At 51.1% G+C, this 21,513-nt stretch overlaps 1 protein-coding gene across 5 annotated transcripts in view; it reads right to left on the minus strand.

Annotated features, from left to right (window-relative positions):
• SEPTIN6 (septin 6) overlaps window positions 1-20,551 on the minus strand; it is a 64,129-nt gene extending 43,578 nt beyond the window's left edge. For 2 of the 5 annotated variants that reach the window (XM_045994953.1, XM_045994954.1), the window contains exons 1-2: window positions 19,457-19,755; window positions 1,660-1,774 (exon numbers count right to left, since the gene is read on the minus strand). In XM_045994953.1, the coding sequence (XP_045850909.1) occupies window positions 1,660-1,774; window positions 19,457-19,486 (145 nt within the window). In that variant the 5' untranslated portion in view covers window positions 19,487-19,755. Of the gene's footprint in view, window positions 1-1,659; window positions 1,775-19,456; window positions 19,760-20,535 lie in introns of those variants that run through there. The other 3 variants (XM_045994951.1, XM_045994952.1, XM_045994950.1) reach the window with 2 other exon arrangements.
• Between the last annotated feature and the right edge of the window lie 962 nt (window positions 20,552-21,513).

A 21,513-nucleotide genomic window follows, 5' to 3' on the forward strand; every position in this document is an offset into this window, starting at 1 on the left:
CAGATGACATTAAAGAGTAAAATATCCAGGGCGCCTGGGTGGCTCAGTGGGTTAAAGCCTCTGCCTTCGGCTTGGGTCATGGTCTCAGGGTCCTGGGATCGAGTCCTGCATCGGGCTCTCTGCTCAGCAGGGAGCTTGCTTCCCCCTCTCTCTCTGCCTGCCTCTCTGCCTACTTGTGATCTCTCTCTGTCAAATAAATAAATAAAATCATTTAAAAAATTATAAAAAAATAAATAAAAATTTAAAAAAAAAGAGTAAAATATCCAGTTCAGCAGGGGTTTGGAGCCTCAACATGAATGAGTTCTCCATACACTCTCTAGAAAACTAAGAAAGGGCAATCAGCAAGAGTGTCTCAGTGTTCCAACCAGCGGAAAAACAGACTCTTACAGTATTTCTACAGTCATTAAGGTTTGGAAGAAGGGCGCTGAAAATGTGCAGGTAGACTTTGCTGCCCAGTAGAGTGAAAATCGTATGCTATCATCGTGTCTGCAAATTTGGGACTTTGGAAAGCCTAAGAATGTCAAGGAACTGCTGTTCCTCATGTTTGTGTGGCTGGTGCCTGACCGTTTCCGAAGTGCCTTTGCGTTCTCAAGAGATGTCGTTAGCAGCAGTTAGAGAAGCAGTGAGAGGGTCAAGGGGTCACAGCCAGACCTCGGGCCTTGTCCGCGCTCCCCCACTTACTCTGCATTGCCCCGGTCAAGTCTCTTATCCTCCCCAGATGTCTGGGTCTCCATCTGCTCCGTGAAGATACAAATGGTACTCACTCCGCTCACACCACAGAGTCCTAGGAAGGACTCGAATTGCTACTACGGAAAGTGTTTGAGAAATAGAATGAATGGTGCCCGTGGGGTCAACTCATTCATTCATTTCACAGACATTACTGAACTCTCTTGGCGCTGTGATTAGCACATGAGAGGTGATGAACGCCTGGCTCCCACATTTGAGACTAAGGGTCCACGTGGAGATATGCTTTTTTTTTTTTTTAAGATTTTCATTTATTTATTTATTGGTCAGAGAGAGAGCGAGCGAGCGAGCACAAGCGGGGGAGCGGCAGGCAGAGGATGAGGGAGAAGCAGGTTCCCACTGAGCAGGGAGCCGGATTGTGGTCCCCCGACCCTGAGGTCATGACCTGAGTCCAAGGCAGAAGCTTAACCAACTGAGCCACCCAGGCGTCCCTGAGTGGAGATACGCTCAATGGGAAGAAAAGAACTTTCGCCTTGAGCTCTGACTGCCCGGAGCACCACAGGGCTGCACAGGAGAGAGCCCCACCCCGCTGCCCACAGCTGATTGGCAGGCATCCTACCACAGCCATCAGCCTCCCTCCTAGTCCTGCCCTGGCTCCTATTTCCTGCAGTCCAAATGAACTTGACCATGGTAGCTGAGCCAGCCAGCTCCCTTACAAAAATTTCCACTGGGTGTCACACGGCTCAGTTTCCCTGCAGGTCCAGCCTGGTGTTCTGGTCTGAGCGGGGGAAAAATATCATCAGGCCCGGCTGCTCACAAAGGCAAACAGAGGGATTAAAGAGGAAGAAGGAGGAAGACACTTTTGCAAATGGACCGGAATGACCACTGTATTTAACCTAATTACCTGCCAAGCCACATGCAGCCATTAAAGGATCCATATTCTGTAATAGCGTTTCCTGCTGTGGAAATACTCACCCACGCACAGGATGTTGAAGCAGAAGCCCTCGCTGATGGACTTATTCACCAGCTGGTCGGGCAAGCTGTCAAACCCCACGTGTCCAGCCAGGGGGACCGTGCGGCAACCTTCACCCTAATTTGGGAGGGGAGGCAGAGAGGGGAGAAAATGAAAATGTGCTTAAAAGCAATCTGGGTTCTCCCTTCTCATGCAAATGACCCACAAGCGAGGAAGTAGTCCCCCAAATCTAAGCCGGGTGGGTTCCCCTCTTCCCTTAGCTCCTCCCTGCCCCAAAGCAGAACGGCCGCTGGCTTAGAAGTCATGGCTTCTCAAGTGCAGGCCTCTGTGGGCTCCATGGTGAAGGTCACCACGGGTCCACGCAGAGCAAACTGCCCAGGTGGCTTCTGGGACAGCGGGGGAGGGCGGGGTCAGGGGATGCAGTTCATGGTCATGGAGTTACGCTCCACGCCACCACTGAAAAGCCAGGTCATCTCCCAGGGACTCCGGTTCCTTGCACATCGGTCCAATGGTCGGGGGACTCAAAGGAGCTTTGCACAAGGTCCGTGCCTAAGCGTCCAGTAAATATTACAAAAGGACTTCAGAAAGCAATTCCTCCTCTCTCCAGGCCATGGGGAGCAAACACAATGGGGACGCAGTTTAAGGGGCAAGAGACTAGGCTTGGAAATGAGACTCAGTGAGAGTCCCACCCCCTTCACCTTCTGACCTCAGACAAGTTACGTAAGTCCTCTGAGTTTGCCCATCTGTCAAGTCAGGGACAAGTAGTGACTAGCTCATAGGGCTGGGGTGAGGACCCCACGGGCGACCGGTCCATGAGTGCTGGGCGCGGTGCCTGGGATGTGGGGAGACTCCCATTGACAGAAGCTGCTCCTGCTAGGGCTCGGGGAGGTTACCCCTTTCCGCAGAGTCCCCAAATAACACGTGATGCCATGGGACACTTGGGGATCCCCCCCACCCCTGCCAGCTCGAGAGAGCTGCCTCCGTGCTTGCCCCCACCCGGTTCCCTGGTCTCCAAGGTCAGCCAAGCCATTCTCAGCCCTGGGAAGCAGAGGGCCCTTGCTTCACCTGTTAGTCCCAGCGCTTCTAACTGTTAGTGGTTTTGTAAAACAGGGAGAGCCTCAAACTGAGGCAGGCTTCCAAAGAGTCAGAGGGGAAGGAAAAAGAGGCCTGCGTGTACTCAAGAAAAGCGCTAACTGCCAATGGCCCCGGGGGAAGAGAGGGCAGTCCGAAGCAGCTAGACAGGAACCACCGCTGGGCTATGTAAGGAGTTGTGAGTTTCTGTTGGGTGGGAACTCCACCAAGATTTCAGGGAACCAGAAAGGGACCCAGAGCAAGCCAAGAAGGGCATGGTCCATGTCGGGAGGCCCGCCCCAGCATCCCGGGCTGTGCTAACCCGCAGCACTTTCTGCTGCCTGCGCCTGCTTTCCAGCTAGGTCCCTAAGTGCGAATTTGCGCCCGGAGAGGGATGGGCTGAGCCCCTCCACAGCTGCTGTTGCCAGAACGGCCGCCCAGGTAGCCCCTTCACCCAGTCGTGCCATCGGGTCTTCCAAGAGTGAGAGACAGGGCTAGGGCCGGGACTGCCATCTGGAAAGTTCATTACCCTCACACGTCCTCCCCCACACGTCCTCCCCCACGCACTCCCAGCAGAGTATTCCTGACACACAACCATATGCCAAAGTTCAGTCTGAGTTGGCGTCTGCCGGGCCCCAGAGGGGCACCTGAGAACAGCTGGGTTTCCTGCATGGGCCATGGCCCTTGGGGGCTGGTTCTATGCGCACTCCTTTCTGCTTCCCCCAACCCATTCCTCCTCCTTTTTCTTAAAGCAAACAAAGATGCAAGTTTCCCACTGGTTCTTGGTCCTCAACACAGCAGGGGAGACAGAGACTTAAGAGCCAAAGTAGGCTTTCTCCACGGGTCCTCCTACATAGCAGGCATCGGAAATTGGGACACACTCCGAGCTGAGGTTTCCTGAGCCATATTTTATCGGCCCTGGCTGCCTCTTCCTGTCTCCAAATTCAGCACCATGAAACTCTGGCCTCTGGTCCAAGCGCCAAAAGGAAAAAGAATTTTCAAACTGAACATAGTGGAGATGTGGGAAGAAAGCTACTCCTTTTCTTTTCAAGATTTTATTTATTTACTTATTTATTTAAAATATTTTATTTATTTTTTGACAGACAGAGAGGCAGGCAGAGGGGAGTGGGGGAAGCAGGCTCCCCGCGGAGCAGAGAGCCTGATGCGGCGGGGCTTGATCCCAGGACCCTGAGATCATGACCTGAGCTGAAGGCAGAGGCTTAAATCCCTGAGCCGCCCAGGTGTCCCTAAGATTTTATTTATTGATTGACAGGAAGAGAGAGAGCCCAGCAGGGAGGAGCAGCAGAGGGGGAAGCAGACTGCTCACGGAGCAGGGAGCCCATCACCAGGCTTGATCCCGGACCCTGGGACCTGAGCCAAAGACAGATGCTTACCAGATTGAGCCACCTAGGCGCCGCTCCTCTTCTTCCAACTTTTTTTTTTTTTTTAATTAAGAGAGGGAGAGATGGGTGCCTGCGTGGCTCAGTGGGCTGAGCGTTGGACTCTTGGTTTCAGCCCAGGTCTGATGGAGTCATGGGATGGAGCCCGTGTCAGGCTCCATGCTAGGTGCAGTCTCCTTGGGTTCCTCTCTCCCTCTCCCTCTGCCCCGCCCCCAGCACTTTCTCTCTCTCTCTAAAATAAATGAACAGTTAAATCTTTTGGAAAAAAGAAAGAGAGAGGGCAGGGGGAGGGACCGAAGGAGAGAATCTTTTTTTTTTTTTTTTTTTTTTTTAGAGAGAGAGAGAATCTTAAGCATGTTCCACGCCCTGTGCGGAGCCCTACAGAGAGCCTGACACAGGGCTCCATCTCATGACCTTGAGATTGTGACCTGAGCCGAAATCAAGGGTCGATGCTTAATGGACTGAGCCACCCAGGCGCCCTTCCACACCTTACTCTTAAAGACTTCCTACATTGTCAACAACTCACCAAGAACCTCCCATGTGCCCCCCTCCCCCTGCCACTGTTACCTCCCACCTAGCACAGTGCTGTAAAGAGCCTTAAATAGCAGAAGAAAGAGTATGGGCTTTATTCCCTAGGCAATGGCATTCAGGGGCCCTTTGAGTGCTTTTGAGCATGGTACAAGTGGCGTTTTTTGAAAGATCATTCCAGCTGCAGGATGTTTGATTGACTGGAGGAGAGAGGGAGCTGAAGCAGGAAGGCAGATGACTCCACTAACATGATCCTGGCAGAGTGATATCCAGGCACGGTGCCAATAAATGCTGGTTGAACTGAGCTGCTCTGACTTGGGACTCAGGAGGGAGGAACAGACTCGAGACATGGCCTCAAGAAGGGTGATCGCTCCATCAGTGATCGGGTAAGTGGGAGTGAAGGGCAGGGCAATCACAAGGTTCTGAGCCTGGGAGCTTGGATTGGTGGCACCATGGGCAGAAAAGAGAGAAGCCAGGAAAGGGTGCTTGTTTAGTGGGGGAAATGGAGGATTCTGGTTTTAAATAACCTATTAGGAAACATTACATTTATGGGAGTTTTTGTTTTCTAGAAAGCAAGCAAGGTTCGCTGTAGAAATTTTACAACACAGGGAAAACGATAAAGGAGAAAACAACAAACACTCATAACATTCATGTGTGTTTCCCTCCAGTCTGTATACCTTTTGTTTCTTACAAAATAGGGAAAATTCTATATATTCCTTTCTGTAGCCCAACGCTTAACAGAGTGTGGATGTTTTCTTGAGAAATTAAGCATACTTCTAAAATATTATTTGTACTGGCCACATAGCATTCTACAGAACTAATCTTTCACCGTTAGACATTCCACATGTTTCCAAGTTTTAAACAATAGAAACAATAATTCTTGTTCTTACAGGTTTGCATAGATCTTTGGTTATTGTCTTAAGTTAAATTCCTAGAACTGAAGCCCACTGGGTCCAAGGGCACACACATTTGAAAGACTTTGGTACATACTGCGAAATCATTCAATAGATAATAGTACAAACGTCTATTTCCACCACCAATACAGGAGAGGGTCTGTTTACCTATACTTAGACCAACACTAAGTTTCTGAGGCTTTTAAACCACTGTGAAAGGATCATTGAAAAATGGCATCACAACGTTTAACTGCTTGTATTAGTGAAGGTGAACATTCTTTTTATGGTTTAACTTTATACCTGCATTGTGCATAAGGTACACATATACGTCAGTTGCCTATTCACGTCCTTGCCCATTTTTTTTTAATTGGTGCTTGTCTCTGTCTTCTGGATTTGTAAAAGCATGTTTTTTAAAGACTTTTATTTATTTATTTGAGAGAGAGAAAGAGCAAGAGCACGAGCCAGGGGAGAAGCAGAGGGAGAGGGCCAAGAAGACCCAGAGCTGAGCAGAGCCCAATGCAGGGCTCGATCCCAGGACGCTGAGATCACGACCTGAGCTGAAATCAAGAGTTGGACACTTATGGGGCGCCTGGGTGGCTTAGTGGTTTAAGCCGCTGCCTTCGGCTCAGGTCATGATCTCAGGGTCCTGGGATGGAGTCCCGCATCGGGCTCTCTGCTCGGCAGGGAGCCTGCTTCCCTCTCACTCTCTCTGCCTGCCTCTCTGCTTACTTGTGATCTCTCTCTGTCAAATAAATAAATAAAATCTTTAAAAAAAAAAAAAGAGAGTTGGACACTTAACCAACTGAGCCACCCAGGTGCCCCAAAGCATTCTGTATGTTAAGGAAAATAAGACAGTTTTGATTTTCTGGTGAGATATGCAGGAGAAGAAATCCAACACTTACTTACCCATATGGGACTGTGGGCTCAAGGAGAATTCAGGACTGGGGTATGAATTTAGGAGTGGGAGGTATGAAACTGGATGTGTTCTCCAAGAGATAGTACAGAAAAGAGCTGGAGATTGAATATAGGAAATGCCCACAAGTAAGGAATGGGAGGCTGGAAAGGATTCTTCCACATGAGGGAAATGATCAGAAAAATAAGACATGATCTAATAGTTTTCTAGCACCAGAGGCCAAGTTTGACGTCAGGAAGAATTACAGAGAAATAACCATTAATCTGAAATTTGGTGAATTTGGTGACTTTAGAATCCTTATTTCTTCTGCATCTTTTTACCTAGTGTCTATCCAATACACAAAAACTAACTGGAAGGTTTGGGGACGAGGGGACATGGGATGTGGTTACTGTGTTTTTCTTGCTAAGATTTGAGAAGGAAACTTTTTGTCTCAGTGCTTATAGTTGAGAAAGCTTCAAAAATGTATTTGTGTATATATTTCCTGCTTTAGGAAATCCTGTCTAGCGAGCACCATTGACTCTTGTTTTGATAAATCTTATAAGATGTCAAGGTCATCATTATGAGTATTAGTCCTCATTGTTCAGAGCTAAATATGTAGAGGTAAAAGGGACATTGGACTGAATGTGCACTGACCCCAGGACAGCCCCTGGAAGTTTCTGTCCTCTCCCTCACTAAAGCTCCGCTATCTTATCTCTTTCCTCTTTCTCCTTAAGGTGGCCTGATTAACTGAGGCCTTAATAACTCTGATTGCAATTAACTGCACATTCTCTGGATTACAATGTGCGCAAGAGAAGATGGAATTGTCAGCTTGGCTCAACAGTAATACCTCAAGTTATCATCTGGAGTAGCAGGTGGTGGGCGCCATGTTTAAGGCTGGAACTGAGATGCCAGAAGGGCCACAGTCACCCATCTCTGGGGCACCTGGGTGGCATCTGCTTTCGGCTCGGGTCATGATCCCAGGGTCCTGGGATCGAGTCCTGCATCGGGATCCCTCCCTGCACAGCGGAGAGTCTGCTTTTCCCTCTCCCTCTGATCCTCCCCCATCCCTGACTTATGTGCTCTCACGCTGTCTCTCAAATAAATCAAGAAAATCTTCTTTTTTTTAAAGGACCCATCTCCTGTCACCCTGCAACCTCCCTAGGAATCTATTCTGCAGAAAGTCAGTATCTGTACAAAGATCCATGTACAAGGAACTTCATTACAGCATGATGACAATACTGAAATACTAGGGGGAAAACTCATAAATGTCTGAAAATAGAAAACTATTTAACTAAATTATGGTACATGTATATTCTACAATATTCTGCAGGCATTAAGAAGAATGTGTATGTGTCTTGGGGCACAAGGGTGGCTCAGTTTGTTGAGCACCCAAGTCTTGGTTTCTGCTCAGGTTATGATCTCGGGGTTGTGGGATGAGCCCCACATCAGGCTCTGCACTCAGCGGGGAGCCCTGCTTGAGGTTCTCTCTCTCCCTCTCCCTCTGCCCTCCCCCCACTCATGTGCGCTCGCTCTCTCTCTCTCTCCCTAAAATAAATAAATAGGGGCGCCTGGGTGGCTCAGTTGGTTAAGTATCTGCCTTGGGTTCAGGTCACGATCCCAGGGTCCTGGGATTGAATCCCGCGTTAGGCTCCCCACTCAGGGAGGAGCCTGCTTGTCTCTCCCTCTGCCTGGGGCTCCCTCTACTTGTGCTCTCTCTCGGTCAAATAAATAAAATAAAAATCTTTAAAAAATAATAAAATACATAAATAAATCCTTACAAAGGAAGGAGAATGCAGCAGGTCTGTATGTTCCGATGCAAGTATCTCCAAGACATATTCCAAAGTAGAAAAAAGAAGCTGTAGAACAAGCAGCACAGGAGAAGGCCACAGGTGCAAAAAAAAAAAGCCCGAAATATGTGTGCTTGCACATAAATGGATGTGAATGCATAGAAAGAAGCCAAGAAAAAAATCCCACCAAACCCAGGAACGTCGGTGGCTACCTCAGGGGAGCGATGCGGCAACGGGGGCTTACACAAGGGGCTAGTCTGTACGCTTCCGTATTATTTGATCCTTTTACAGCATGAATGTATTCACACACTACCCATGTCATTTAAAAACATTTTTAATACAAGAAAAGAGAGCTTTCACTCAGCTTTGCAGCAGGGGTAATTAGGATGCCGAATCTGAGAAGAGCTAAAAGGAAGGCAAAATGAAAGAGTGCTCCTGAGAATTGGGAGAGCCCCCCTCCCCCCCTCCCCAATTACATTTCCTGTTTTCTCCCCATCTGCAGTCACCTGCGGTTTGAAATACGTTATACCACATTTCGTATTTCGTATCACGGGCAGAAACGCCGCTCTCTTTCTCTTCCGCCTCGTCCCCTGGGGACACACCAATTTCATTTTTTAATTGAATATTCAAAGGTGCATGTTACTAAGAACGAGTTATGGCGGTTCCAGCTGTGCAACTTGCTCCCATTGCTGTTATTCTGAAAATAAAGAGTCCCATCAGCACCCCGATGGGCAGTCCCTGTCCCCCTCTCCCTCTCCCCCACCCCACCCCTCTTCCAGCCTTGGCGGGATAGGAAGCAAGAGGTCTGGGAGGCCTCTGGGAACTGGGGATATGTCTGTATCAGTGGAGTTTCCCCGCCTCCGCCTCGAGTTGGGGGGGCTGAGTTAGTGGCTGACATGTTGAAGAAGGAAACCAAAACAAGGCACCTGGCTGGCTCAGTGGGTAGAGCATGGGACTCTTGCTCTCGGGGTCGTGGGTTCAAGCCCCACGTGGGAGGCAGAGATGACTTAAGTAAATAAAGAAGTACAGAAGTATGAGGCCAAAACATAAAGGTTGGAACTCATCGCGCCTTTCCCTAAACTTTCTCCTCTGCCCTCTGCGCCTTGTAGATACGCTGGAAATAGGATTCATTCCAGCAGTCTCACATGTCACTCTCCATCCCAGCCCTGAATGCTGATCTTTGGGGGAGGGACAGAGGGAGAGAGAGAATCTTAAGCTAGTTCCACGCCCAGCACAGAACCCCACTTAGGGCTCGATCTCACCACCCTGAGATCATGACCTGAGTCCAAATCAAGAGCCAAAGCTTAACCGACTGCGCCCCCCAGATGCCCCTAAATACGGATCTTTTTATTTAATTATTTTTAACATATAATGTATTATTAGCCCCAGGGGTATAAGTCTGTGACTCATCAGGCTTAAACATTTCACAGCACTCACCGCAGCACGTACCCTCCCCAGCGTCCATCACCCCGACACCCTCTCCCTCCCCCCACCCCAGCAGCCCTCAGTTTGTTTCCTGAGATTAAGAGTCTCTTATGGTTTGTCTCCCTCCCGATCCCATTAAATAAAGATCTTTGATAGATCCTGCAACCCTCAGGATGATCAAAATCAAATAATAGTTCAATGGTGCACAATGGAATATTAAGCAGCTGATAAAGACATTTTCTAAGAATATTCAGGGACATGGGAGAATGATCACCAAACAGGCAAATAACAAAATCCTATATATACAGGATCATTCCAATCATGGGGGAAAGCATATATATATATATTTTTAATTTTTATTTATTTGACAGAGAGACACAACGAGAGAGGGAACACAAGCAGGGGGAATGGGAGAGGGAGAAGCAGGCTCCCGGCCAAGGAGGGAGCCCGATGCGGGGCTCGAGCCCAGGATTCTGGGATCAGGACCTGAGCCGAAGGCAGAACCTTAACGACTGAGCCACCCAGGTGTCCCGCCTAAATGTATTTTTTGAAGCTCGGAAGAATATAGGTTGACTCTTGAACAACGCAGTTTGAATTGCCTGGGTCCACATATGCACGCATTTATTCCCCATAAATACAAGACAGGACTACAAATGTGTTTTCCCTTCCTTATGCTTTTCTCTTTTTTTAAAAGACTTTATTTATTTATTAGAGAGAGCGGGGGAGGGGAGGCAGAGGGGGAGAGAGAGAAAATCTCAAGCGGACTCAGAGCTGAGCAAGGACTCCGCACTGAGGGCGGAGCTGATGTGGGACTTGATCTCACGACCTCACGACCTGAGCTGAAATCAAGAGTTGGACTCTTAACCGACTGAGTCCCCCAGGCGCCCCCCTTATGGTTTTCTTAATAACATTTTACTTTCTCTAGTTTACTTTCTTGTAGGAATACAGTGTGTCATACAGATAACATACAAAAGATGTGCTAGTACTGTTACGGGTACAGCTTCCAGTCAGCAGTAGGCTTGTGAGTAGTGAAGTTTTGGGGGAGATGAAAGTTATACGTGGATTCGTGATTCTTCACTGCGGGGGGTTCGCTCCCCCAACCCCTGTGTTGTTCAAAGTCAATGTTATACCAAAATGGTGACAACAGTTACTTTTGGGGGCGCCTGGGTGGCTCAGTGGGTTAAGCATCTGCCTTTGGCTCAGGTCATGATCCGGGGTCCTGGGATCGAGCCCCACATCCGGCCCTCCGCTCAGCAGGAAGCCTGCTTCTCCCTCTCCCACGCCCCCTGCTTGTGTTCCCTCTTTCGCTGTCTCTCTCTGTCAAATAAATAAATAAAATCTTTAAAAAAAAAGATACTTTTGGGTAGAGGGAATGTGGGCACGGTTGCTTTTCTGTGTCTTCCAAATTTTCAACAATAGGCATCTTTTACCTTTTTGGGGGGCAGATTTTATTTTTATAATCAGAGTAGAAAAATGTCACGTTTTGGGCGCCTGGGTGGCTCAGTGGGTTAAAGCCTCTGCCTTCGGCTCAGGTCATGATCTCAGGGTCCTGGGATGGAGCCACGCATCGGGCTCTCTGCTCAGCGGGGAGCCTGTTTCCTCCTCTCTCTCTGCCTGCCTCTCTGCCTACTTGTGATCGCTCTCTCTCTGTGTCTGCCAAATAAATAAATAAAATCTTAAAAAAAAAAAGAAACAAAAATGTCATGTTTTTTTGAAGATTTTACAACGATGCTTTCCAAGACAAGAGAAGTAGCCTCAGATATTTTGGCAAAATCTTCAACCACAGGTACCAGAAAGATGCTTTACATATAGATAATCAGAAAATCCGGTTAAGTAGTCCACTTTGGGGCAGTTTTATTGTATGTAAACATTTATTTTCCCAATACGATAACAAAGCCCTATTATTATCCTTACTATAACATTATATATACATAACTTATTATACGGTATAACTTATTATTATAAGGATTCATGGGAACCAGAAGCCAAATCACATATCCGCAAAAACTGCTTGCTGCAGCAACCAGGTGGCTGAGAGCCCTCTCCATGGCCTCCAGTCGGGGGAGTGGACGCCACTGTATTATCGACCCTAAGAACCACAAAAACATCAATAAGTTCCCAGAGATTATAAAAAAAAAAACACCAAACCCTCCAGTGTGTCTCCCACGGCAAATGTCAGGATTTCCCTCCTGCCGATTAAGCCAGGCTAAGAGGAAACTGACAAGAGTAGCAATGCCCTGAATTGGGAGAGAGACATTTGGAAGGGGGGTCCCTTTCCAAGGACAGAGAAGTCTTGCCCACCTGGGTCTTTCAGTGGGGGAGCAGCTTCGGGCACCCTGGGGAAGCACAAAGGAAACCATCTTTACCATGCAGGGAGAAGGCCCATTTTTGGCAAATCCAACAGAAGAAACTCTGGATTTTAATACAACAGATCAGTTCCTGAGTGGCTTTTCATCCTATAAAAGGATTCACAGCAGGATTCCATTAAATGGCCAGCTCTCCTAGTGCATTTAAAATGGGATTCAAATAGACAGAAATTCAGCCGTCATGTACCTTTATAGGAAGACGATAGCTTACTACACCTATGGGCAGACCATCTGAACCGCTGTTTCTGTTCCGCTTACAGAGATCCTGCTGAGCTCAAAGCACAGGCTTGCCTTTCCCCCAACTCTCTCCCCACCCTGCTTGCCCTGGGAGTCAAAGCAGGGAAGAGGTGGAGTTCAAGTCCGACACCTCGGACGGAAGTACAAGCAGGCTAGAACCTACAAGAAATTAAGCTGGAGAACAAGGAAACAGAAGGACCATACAGCGTTAGAGCTGGTCGCAGCCCTGAAGGCTCACCTACGCCAACCCGCTCGTTTTGCAAAAGGGGAAACAGTCTGAGAGAGAGGAAGTGACTTGGCCCGAGTCACAGAGGGGTTTTGGGGCAGAGAGCGGAGCGGTGCAAGGCTCCCGGCCCTGGCGAGCGCAGGGCCGCTTCAAGGTTGGAAAGCTTGACTCCAAGTTGGCAGGTATATTCCTTCAAGCTGCTAAAGTTCTGGGGGCATCGGGCTTGTGGCTTAAGGACAGTCAAGAGGGACAAGGGTCGCGGGTCACGACCTGGACCCCTGTGTGCTCACCGAGGTGGGTCTGGCCCATGGAAGGCAACTGAGGCAGTCTGATTTGGGCCTGACTAAGCCTGAGCCCCAGGGTGACCTAACCCAACTAGCCAGATTCTAGGTAAAAGCCAGTTCCATCTTGGGCCAGGGGCCACTCCTGCTGGTAGCAGGTCACCTTTCCCACATAAAGCCAGATTCCCTCCGGGCTGGGCTCTTTAAACAGAGTTTTCGAGGTGTTCTGGCCACTGTTATCTCTAATCTGCTTTAAAAAAAAAAAAGAAAAGAAAAGAAAAAAAGGGTTACTCACAGGCCTCTGGATGAATGCCCAGCTGTCCTCTAGGGAGCCTGAATTTGCCTCTGCCTCCATCTGGTCTCATTTAAAGTGGATCTAAGAAAACCCAGTTCCTGCCTCCGCGCCGGTGCTCAGAGCCGGGGCCTCCACTGGGAGAGGAAACTCGGCACCCCCTCACACCTCATCAGGGTCAGAAAGCAGAGATCTGTGGCTGTTACCCCAGGGCCTTCATTAGGGGGTTCCAGGGGGCCCTGCCAGGAGAATCCTGAGCCCTGATCCTGTCTCTCCTCCTCCCCACCCCGGAAAAGGCCTGCAAATCTTTTCTCCAGTCACCTTTAAGTGAGTGGAACAGATGACCCAAGTCCAGGGCCAGCAAGGAGCACGTGGCATAATTCTCACCCTCCTTGAGCACATATGTAGCCTCCTTCCTCTTGCAGGCGGCGGAGAAACCCACGGTTTCAAATCCCAGCAGCAGAAACCTCCTCCTGCCAAACCGAGGAGGAAGGGTCTGTGTTTCTAATTTATTCGGCTCCCCCCCCCAGTTGTTACTTAAAATAATCCATCATTACATGGCTGGTGGCTCCAAGATTTTTATTTAAAGCAATATGGGAAGAAAGAAAAAAGAAAACCCACACGTAACCCATGACTGCGCTATCTGGGATTGAAGCGGAGAATCTTTTCACCATCACGGAGTCTTCAAGGCATCCAAGGATAATCTTCTCTGACCTATACTCCCCCCCCCCCCCCACGGGTGCACTGGGGTGGGAAGGAATGCAGTGAAGAGAGGGGGAAGTTAGGGTCTGGCAGGATTTCTATTTCTTAGAAACTTCGCGAAAAGGGCAGGTTTGGTTGTTTTGAACGGACCTGTGTCATCCGGTGTGGGTCTCACTGTTTCAGCCACTGAAAACACTAACACATACTCGGGACTAAGTCCCTTGGTCTCCCTGTACCCATAAAAGAAGAAAACACGAAGACTCGTCCGGGAAATATAGACGACAGCATTTGGAGACCGCTGAAAGGAACCTGTTCTACTTATCCATGGTATTCTCTTTCCTTTCTCTTCTCCTTCTCTTTCTTGAATGTGGTCCAAAGAGTACACACCACTCACAAGCCCTTCTCAATTGTTCGTGCTAATACAAAACCATGGCTCTGATAATCCAGAAACCCAGGCAAGTCTAGAAATCAGTCCTGTTCGGTTTTGGAATACCTTTTTCCAGGGGGTTTATCTTCCTAATTAGTTTTGCTCAGGCTCATGCGACGGGTGTGTTCCCTTACAGCGTACAAAGGGAGGGGCCGTGCTGGGTAACAAAGCCAGCAATTAACGGAAAATTTACAACAGAGGCTCCACAAGGTAAATGCTATGCACAAGACTGCAGATCAAAATCTCATTATACTACACAGACAAATGGCTCAGCTGTAGTGCAGTTTTGTAATAAGAACACTGCTAACACTCAACATTTCCAGGATTTAGGAAATGAAAGGAAACGGGGCCGATTCCTGCCTGTCATGCGGGGGGCCTCTCAGACGGCACGGTCCTGTGTGCCTTGGGCACCACATACACCCCAGCATCTGGCCCAGGGCCTGGCAGAGTGCGTGCCGATCAACACGCACTGAAGGAATGAATGAGAAGAGAAGTGCATGAATGAACAAATGAAATGCTCCCAGCCCAGGAGTAGAGTGAGAGCTCACCCATCTTCACACCCACCCCCTTTCTTAGCCAAAGCCCTCAGGAGGCCTTTCCGGTCACCCACCGCCCGCGCTGGAGACCCACCGCCCGCGCTGGAGGCCGGATTGGGTCCGCTGGTAATGAATTCTTAAAGCAGGCCACAGCTCAGCTGTGTAGCACTGATCACGATGATAATTATATAGTTATTTAAGTCTGCCTCCACTACTAGATAGTAAACTCCCTGAGGGAAGGGACCGTATGCCTTTGGGGGGACGGAACATTGTCATTTCCTGCCCCCCAGCTTTTTTTTTCTTTTTTAAAAATATTTTATTTATTTATTTGACAGACAGAGATTACAAGTAGGCCTAGAGGCAGGCAGAGAGAGGGGGAGGGAAGCAGGCTCTCTGCTAAGCAGAGAGCCCAACGCCACCGGCTCGATCCCAGGACCCTGGTATCATGACTGAGCCGAAGACAGAGGCTTTAACCCACTGAGCCACCTGGGTGCCCCGTCCCCCAAGCTTTTTCTTTGGAAAAGTCTCAAACACAGAAAAGTCAGAAAATAGTACCATGATCAGCAATGGTTTAGATCAGCTTGGTTTAGATTCAATGATTTTTAATATTGGAGGCCGTGCAAATTTTCTTTTGTTTAAAGATTTATTTATTTATTAGAGAGAGAGAGTGCAGGAGTATGCAAGCAGGAGTGGGGGAGGGCAGAGGCAGAGAGAGAATCCCAAGCAGATGTCCAGCTGAGCACGGAGCCCTCCCCCATGCCGCACTTGATCCCATGACCCTGAGATGATCATGACCTGAGCTGATAGGAGGAGACGGCTGCTCAACTTCCTGAGCCACCCAGGCGCCCCAGCCATGTAAATTTCCCCCTGTGCTGTGTCCTCAGTGGAGGTATGGGTACATACTGGGATTTTGCTCTCCCCGCTTGGAGTAGAATATTCCTTTTAGTGAGGCAGGGAGCTTCCAAGGGGAATAGAGGGTAAATGCCATTTGGTAGCAAGACCAGAATGCAGAGGCAGGCGTCGCCCAGCCTGTAGGCAGTTCCCCTGGTAGGGCAGAGTTAGACCCTGCAAGATCTTTCATTAGGGAGAAAGACCATTCCCCGGCTGCCACGGGAGGACAGCATCACTGTCCACCTTGTGGGACTGGTTCAAGCCAGACTCAATGAGCTGTTCCTTTTACAGGCCAGCACTTAACAGTCTGGACCTAAAAATGCAACACTGAAAGAAACAGCTCAATGAAAAGGCAGAAGATTCAGCCCCTGAGGCCTGCTGGACTGTGGCTTTCTACATGACCTTGGACGAATCATGTACCCTCAAAGAGTATATATTAAGAGCAGCCCCAGTCACCTCACAGGTAGGGGCTGGGAGTGGGGACAGCCGAAGAATCTTCTAAAGTTCTCTAATTATTTCACAGTGTCCACAATCTGTCTCTCCAACTAGACCATAAGCTTAAAAGCCAGGAGCTGGGTGCCTGGGTGGCTCAGTCCATTAAGTGTCTGCTTTTGGCTCCAGTGATCTGGCCGGATCACCCCAGATCCGGCTCTCTGCTCAGCAGGAAGTCTGCTTCTCCTTCTCCTCCCCACTCATGCTCTCTCGCTATCTCTGTCTCTCTTGTCTCTCAAATAAATAAATAAAATCTTTTGAAAAAATTTTTAAAAATTTAGGACGCCTGGGTGGCTCAGTGGGTTAAAGCATCTGCCTTCGGCTCAGGTCGTGATCCCAGGGTCCTGGAATCGAGCCCCCCATCAGGATCTCTGCTCAGCGGGGAGCCTGCCTCCTCCTATCTCTCTGCCTGCCTCTCTGCCTACTTGTGATCTCTGTCTGTCAAATAAATAAATTTTAAAAAATTTAAAAGAATTTTAATTAAAAAAATAAAAGCCAGGAATTATGTCTGCTACTTTTTTTTTTTTTTTTTTTTTTTTGTCGAGATCACCAGGGCTAGCCACAGTGCCGGACACTTATCGGTGAAAAGTCAACGAGTGGACACAATGGAGAGACGGTTTTGGCATGCAGAATCTTCGTGGTGTTCGTTCAGATGGGACGGGATTGGAATGCGTACTCAAGAGCTGAACTTCCAAGCAGCATGCATGCCCAGAGAAGGGTCCTATCCAACAACTCCATGGCCTGTTTTAAGTCACTAATGATGTTACCTAACTAGCCATGGTGACCTTCAACTGATTCTGGAAAGAACACCTCCCCCGTCACGCACACAGCAGAGTGCTGCTTGGATGGCACCATGTCTCAGAGCTCATTCAAAAGAACTCCTACGCTAGGCACACTTAAGTTGATTCTCCAGTCTTCTCTTCCCGAACCCTGGATACGTGTTCCTTGGAAGAAACAAGCAGCAACCAGACACCCAAGGTCTCCTGAGTTAATTCCATCTTCCCCTGGTGAATTACAACTTCTTGCAGACACAGAGGAGAGCAGAGAGACAAATGACACATAAACAAGAGCTTTACAGACTGGAGGGGCGGGGGGCAGGGAGAGTGACGTCAGTCTTCCCAGAAACCCATTTATCCTGATAACAAGGTCTCAAGTGCTTGGGCTGCTCTTTCAGCTTCAGGATCTGGCTTACAATTATCTTCTTCATCATACAGTATGGGCAAGGCCAGCTAGAGCAAACTGGAACCATGCAAAACAAACCAAAAGGCCCTAAATCACCCCCATTCACCCCCTCCATCCGCCAAACAAAGGGGACCTCTGGGTTGCCTCAATCTGCCTGAGGTAAAACACAACCTTCTGGAATGTTCCCCATTACGACATCTGCCCTGCAATCCTAATCCAGGTAAGGGGGACTGGTGAGGGAGCAAGGACAGGTCGATGCAAATTAATTAACTGACAAGAAAAATCATTAGCGTCCTTTTTGGTCACTAAAGGCAGGGCAAGTGTAATCCAGGAGACTTAACCCCTCTACTTAATCCATGCCATTTCTAAAATGCAGGTAACAGGGAGCAGAAAAGCACTCTGGGAACCTTCAAAATGCCACAGCAATAAATTTGACAGTGCCAATCTCAGAGAGAAGAGAATTCTATCAAATTCCATGATTACAGAGCCCCGTCTACCTACTCCTGGTCCTCCTGCATCATGACAATGTAAAGATCTGGTTCTGGGGTCTGCAGGGGTTGGGGAGGTTCAGAAGAAATCATCCTGCCCTTCCAGACAGAGACAAGAGGGTGGAAAAAATTCATATATATCCTGTAGAGAAAATGCAACCGGATTCTGGATTCAGATTTTGAAAGCAAAAACGAATCAATTTCAATTACAACAAATAACTAGAGGTTTGGGGGTTTTATTTGTTTGTTTGTTTTTGTTTTTGTTTTGTTTTTGGCGCTGGAATTACAGTGCATAGACTATTTCCCTGAATAAGTAAGCCACAAGGTTTAAAAACGTGTGTGTGTGTGTGTGTGTGTGTGTGTGTGGCTCAGAGATCTTCATCCAGTAGGATATGGTGTTATGGGGTTCACCTACCCCTACTTCACTCTCCGTCACCATAGAGTGAGTGTGGGTAACTGCAGGCTTCTGAAGACCTCCCATACCACGGAGGAAGAGAAAGGTTAGACTGTTCCCCCAAATGGAATCACCCCCTTCCTTTACAACCAAACTTCTGGTCTAATAAAAACCCAAACAAATATGGAGCCTCAGGTCACTTCAGTTACGGTTTCTCTGAGCATCCCAGGCTTGAAAACTTCAGTTCTTTAAAAGAAGGTTTTGTCCGTTTGTTTTTTGTCTTTCCAGAGTCCGTTGCCAACAAAATGAGACGGCACCGCTTTTGCAAGCCTCACACTTATTTCCTGAGTCCCCACAGAAAGAAGCCAGCTGTACAGGTTTTGGCATACAAGCCCAGTTACACGAAACACGCACCGGAGGCAGACCCCTAGGGGCCGGCAAACCGCCGGTCAAGGTATCCAGAAACATGCCAAAACACGCAGCCATCCCCTTCAGACCAGCGAGCTGTACACACACGCACACGCACACACGCACGCACACACGCACGCATACACGGGACCCAGAGGCACCCGGCACATGCAGAGAGGGGTCGAGACACACGGACACACGCCACGGAGGTGAGCGCCCACAGAGAAATAGGCGGACTCATCTGGGGTCACAGACGGCCCCAGCGCCGCCGCCCGCCCGGGAGGCACGAGTGCGCGCGCGTGCACTCGGACGCATACGGTGATACACACACACAGACGCAGTCACATATGTAATGCATATGGAGAAACCCTACCCCAGCTAGTCACCTCCCCGCCCCCCCACCACCACCACTCACTGCCTCCTGCCCCGGGCTCACCCCAGCCCGGCGCCCCTCTTCCGCAGGAGGCCCGGGTCCCGGGGAGGGGGGTGCTGGGCGCAGGGGGGCGGCCCGACGGCCGGAGGAAGCGAGACCAGGGAGCCTGGGACCCCGAGGGCTTCGCGGCTGCCTCGGCCATTCATTCGGCAACGCCCCAGTGGCGCGGCGGCAGCTGCAGCGAGGGAGGTGGCGGCGCTCACTGCAGCCCTAGGGCAATGCAAGTTCAGCGGCCGGCCCGCAGCCACCGCCAGGCCCCCTCATCCGTCCGCCACCCGCGGGGACAGGCTGGGGGAGTGCGCCGCGGACCCCGGGAGCAGAAGTCCCGCCGCGCCTTGACTCCTGGATGCTGCCCGCTGCCCTCGCCGCGGCCGTGGCGGCGGCCAGGTCTCCTCCGCCCTTCCCAGGCCCCCAGCCCCTGGCGCCGGCACCCCAGCCGGTCACTCACCACCTGGCGAGCTATATCGGTCGCTGCCATCGCTCCTGCGTCCGCCAGGGCTGCCACGGGTTCCGCCGCCACCAGAGCTAGAGCACAAGAAACAGCGGAGCTTCTCCGACAAAGAGAAAGTGTTACACTTCGGGCGCGACCAAGTCCGGTGGGGGGAGGTGCGAGGGAGGGGCCCCCGCGCGGCCGCTCCAACCCCGACCTCCCCTCTATCGCCCACCCCCTCGGAAGTGGGGTATGGGGAGGGGGTGGATTTCACGCCCCGCTTCCCCCTGCAGCGAGCCCAGTTCGAGTTTTCCCTGCAACCGCAGCTGTAGGCCTTTGCGAAGGGGGGCGGGGGCTCCCCTCGGTGACCAAGTCCTCTGCCCCCCCGCCACTGGGCTCCGTGGTACGTCCCGACCTCTGCTGAATTGTCACACCCCCCTGCTCTCGCCTTACATCCCAGAGTCCCCAGACCCCGGAGGCTGGAAAGGAGCCCCTGCCCCTCCCCCTCCCGCGCACAGCTCGGCGGCTGAGCTCTGCGGTCCTCCTCCCCCTCCTCCCAGCCCCCTGTACCCCCTCTTCCTCTCCACCGAGATCTCAGGGTGCTCCGATGGGAGCGCCTGCGGCTGGAGACGCGAGGCTCCTCTACACCTCCTCCCACCCACCATGGCCCGGGAGGGGGCAGCTGCGGCACCTGCCGCTCCACAGTGGAGCTTAGATAGAGGGGGCAGTTGGGGGGATCCGCACTGCGGCCCCGCAACTGAGCTGTGACATGCGGAGTCCGAGGCCCGCAGACTCGAGGTCCCCTTCTGCCCTGGGGTTTCCAAGCCTCGGATGCTGTAGGCTGTAATTTCGTGGAGCCGAGCTCACCCCTCCTGGGTCCTTCGTACAGACGGACCCCTCACTCCTCTCCCCACCAAGCCCTAGAAGCTCAGCGTGTGAGCAGGGGTTCAGACCAAGACCCTCTTCTAGCGCCTGGGTCGCCAGGGAGTCTCAGAGGAGGAGCTTGGGGATGAAGACCCCCAGCTCTGTCGAGCGGGACGTGGGAGTGACGGGGAGCGGCCTCCGGTGGCTCTGTCCCGCCCGGATTTCCCCTTCACCTTCGCTCAGCCGGGGAGGCGGCGGCCGGCGGTGCGCAGGGAGAGCGTCCGAAGGCAGAGGCTGTGCCAGCCCGCTTTCCTTTTCCTCCTGGCCAGCCGCCGCCGCGGGCCCTCTCCCTCGCCCTCGGCACCTCTCCCCCTCTCCAGCCCTGACGCCCCCGACCCCTCCTGGGGAGTGGCCCCTTGCTGGCTCCCTAGGACTCGCGAGCCCTAGCCGGCTTGGCGTGCCCGAAGCCTTAGCTGGCGGACACTGCGCTCCACTCCTCCGCAAAGCTGGTGCCCTGATCTCGGAGAGGCGCCCAGACCCCCAGGTGGAACCCGGGACCTCAGGGGGAGGCAGACCCATGAGCAAAAGCCGGGACAGCGAGGTGGCCCGGTTAGGATAGAGGAGGTGGTCCCACAGCGGCCCAAAGTCAGGAGCGGCTGAGGGGGAGGCAGGAGAGAGGAAAAGGAGAAAAACAGGAACCAGGGAGAGAGAAGGAAAAGGGAGCCGATGCCTAAGCCCGGGCCTGGGGAGGAGGGAAGGCAGAGAAATGGGGTGGCCACATGAAGTGCTTTCCTGGCACTTGGTTCCACCTGGGGGACAGTGCTTCTCACACCGCGTCAGGGAGCCCTCTAGGTGCGGTGTCCCCCTTGAGAACAGGGACTCCACAAAATGCACCTCCAGTGCCTAGTTTGGGGTCTGGCACTCAGGAAGCTTCCAATTCAGCGTTTCCTGAGCAAGGGGGAGGGGGATTGGGATGGGAGGTGGGGGAAGGGGGCGGGTCCAGAAGAAAGAGACACAAGGAGGGGGTAGCACAGCCATGAAGAGCCAAGCATTGAGGGCGCCCCATTGAGGGTGCCCCCTGTGTGCCGGTCATTGCCCTAGAGCCCCAGGAGAGGCCAAAAGAGAGGAGCCTGGCACAACCAGGGACCAGCACAGGGGAGTTCAGGAGACAGCGCGGGCCCGCGGGCAGATGGTGATGGCAAGGAACAGGG

This window comes from Meles meles, chromosome X (genome assembly GCF_922984935.1).
Source record: "Meles meles chromosome X, mMelMel3.1 paternal haplotype, whole genome shotgun sequence".
Classification (NCBI taxonomy): domain Eukaryota; kingdom Metazoa; phylum Chordata; class Mammalia; order Carnivora; family Mustelidae; genus Meles; species Meles meles.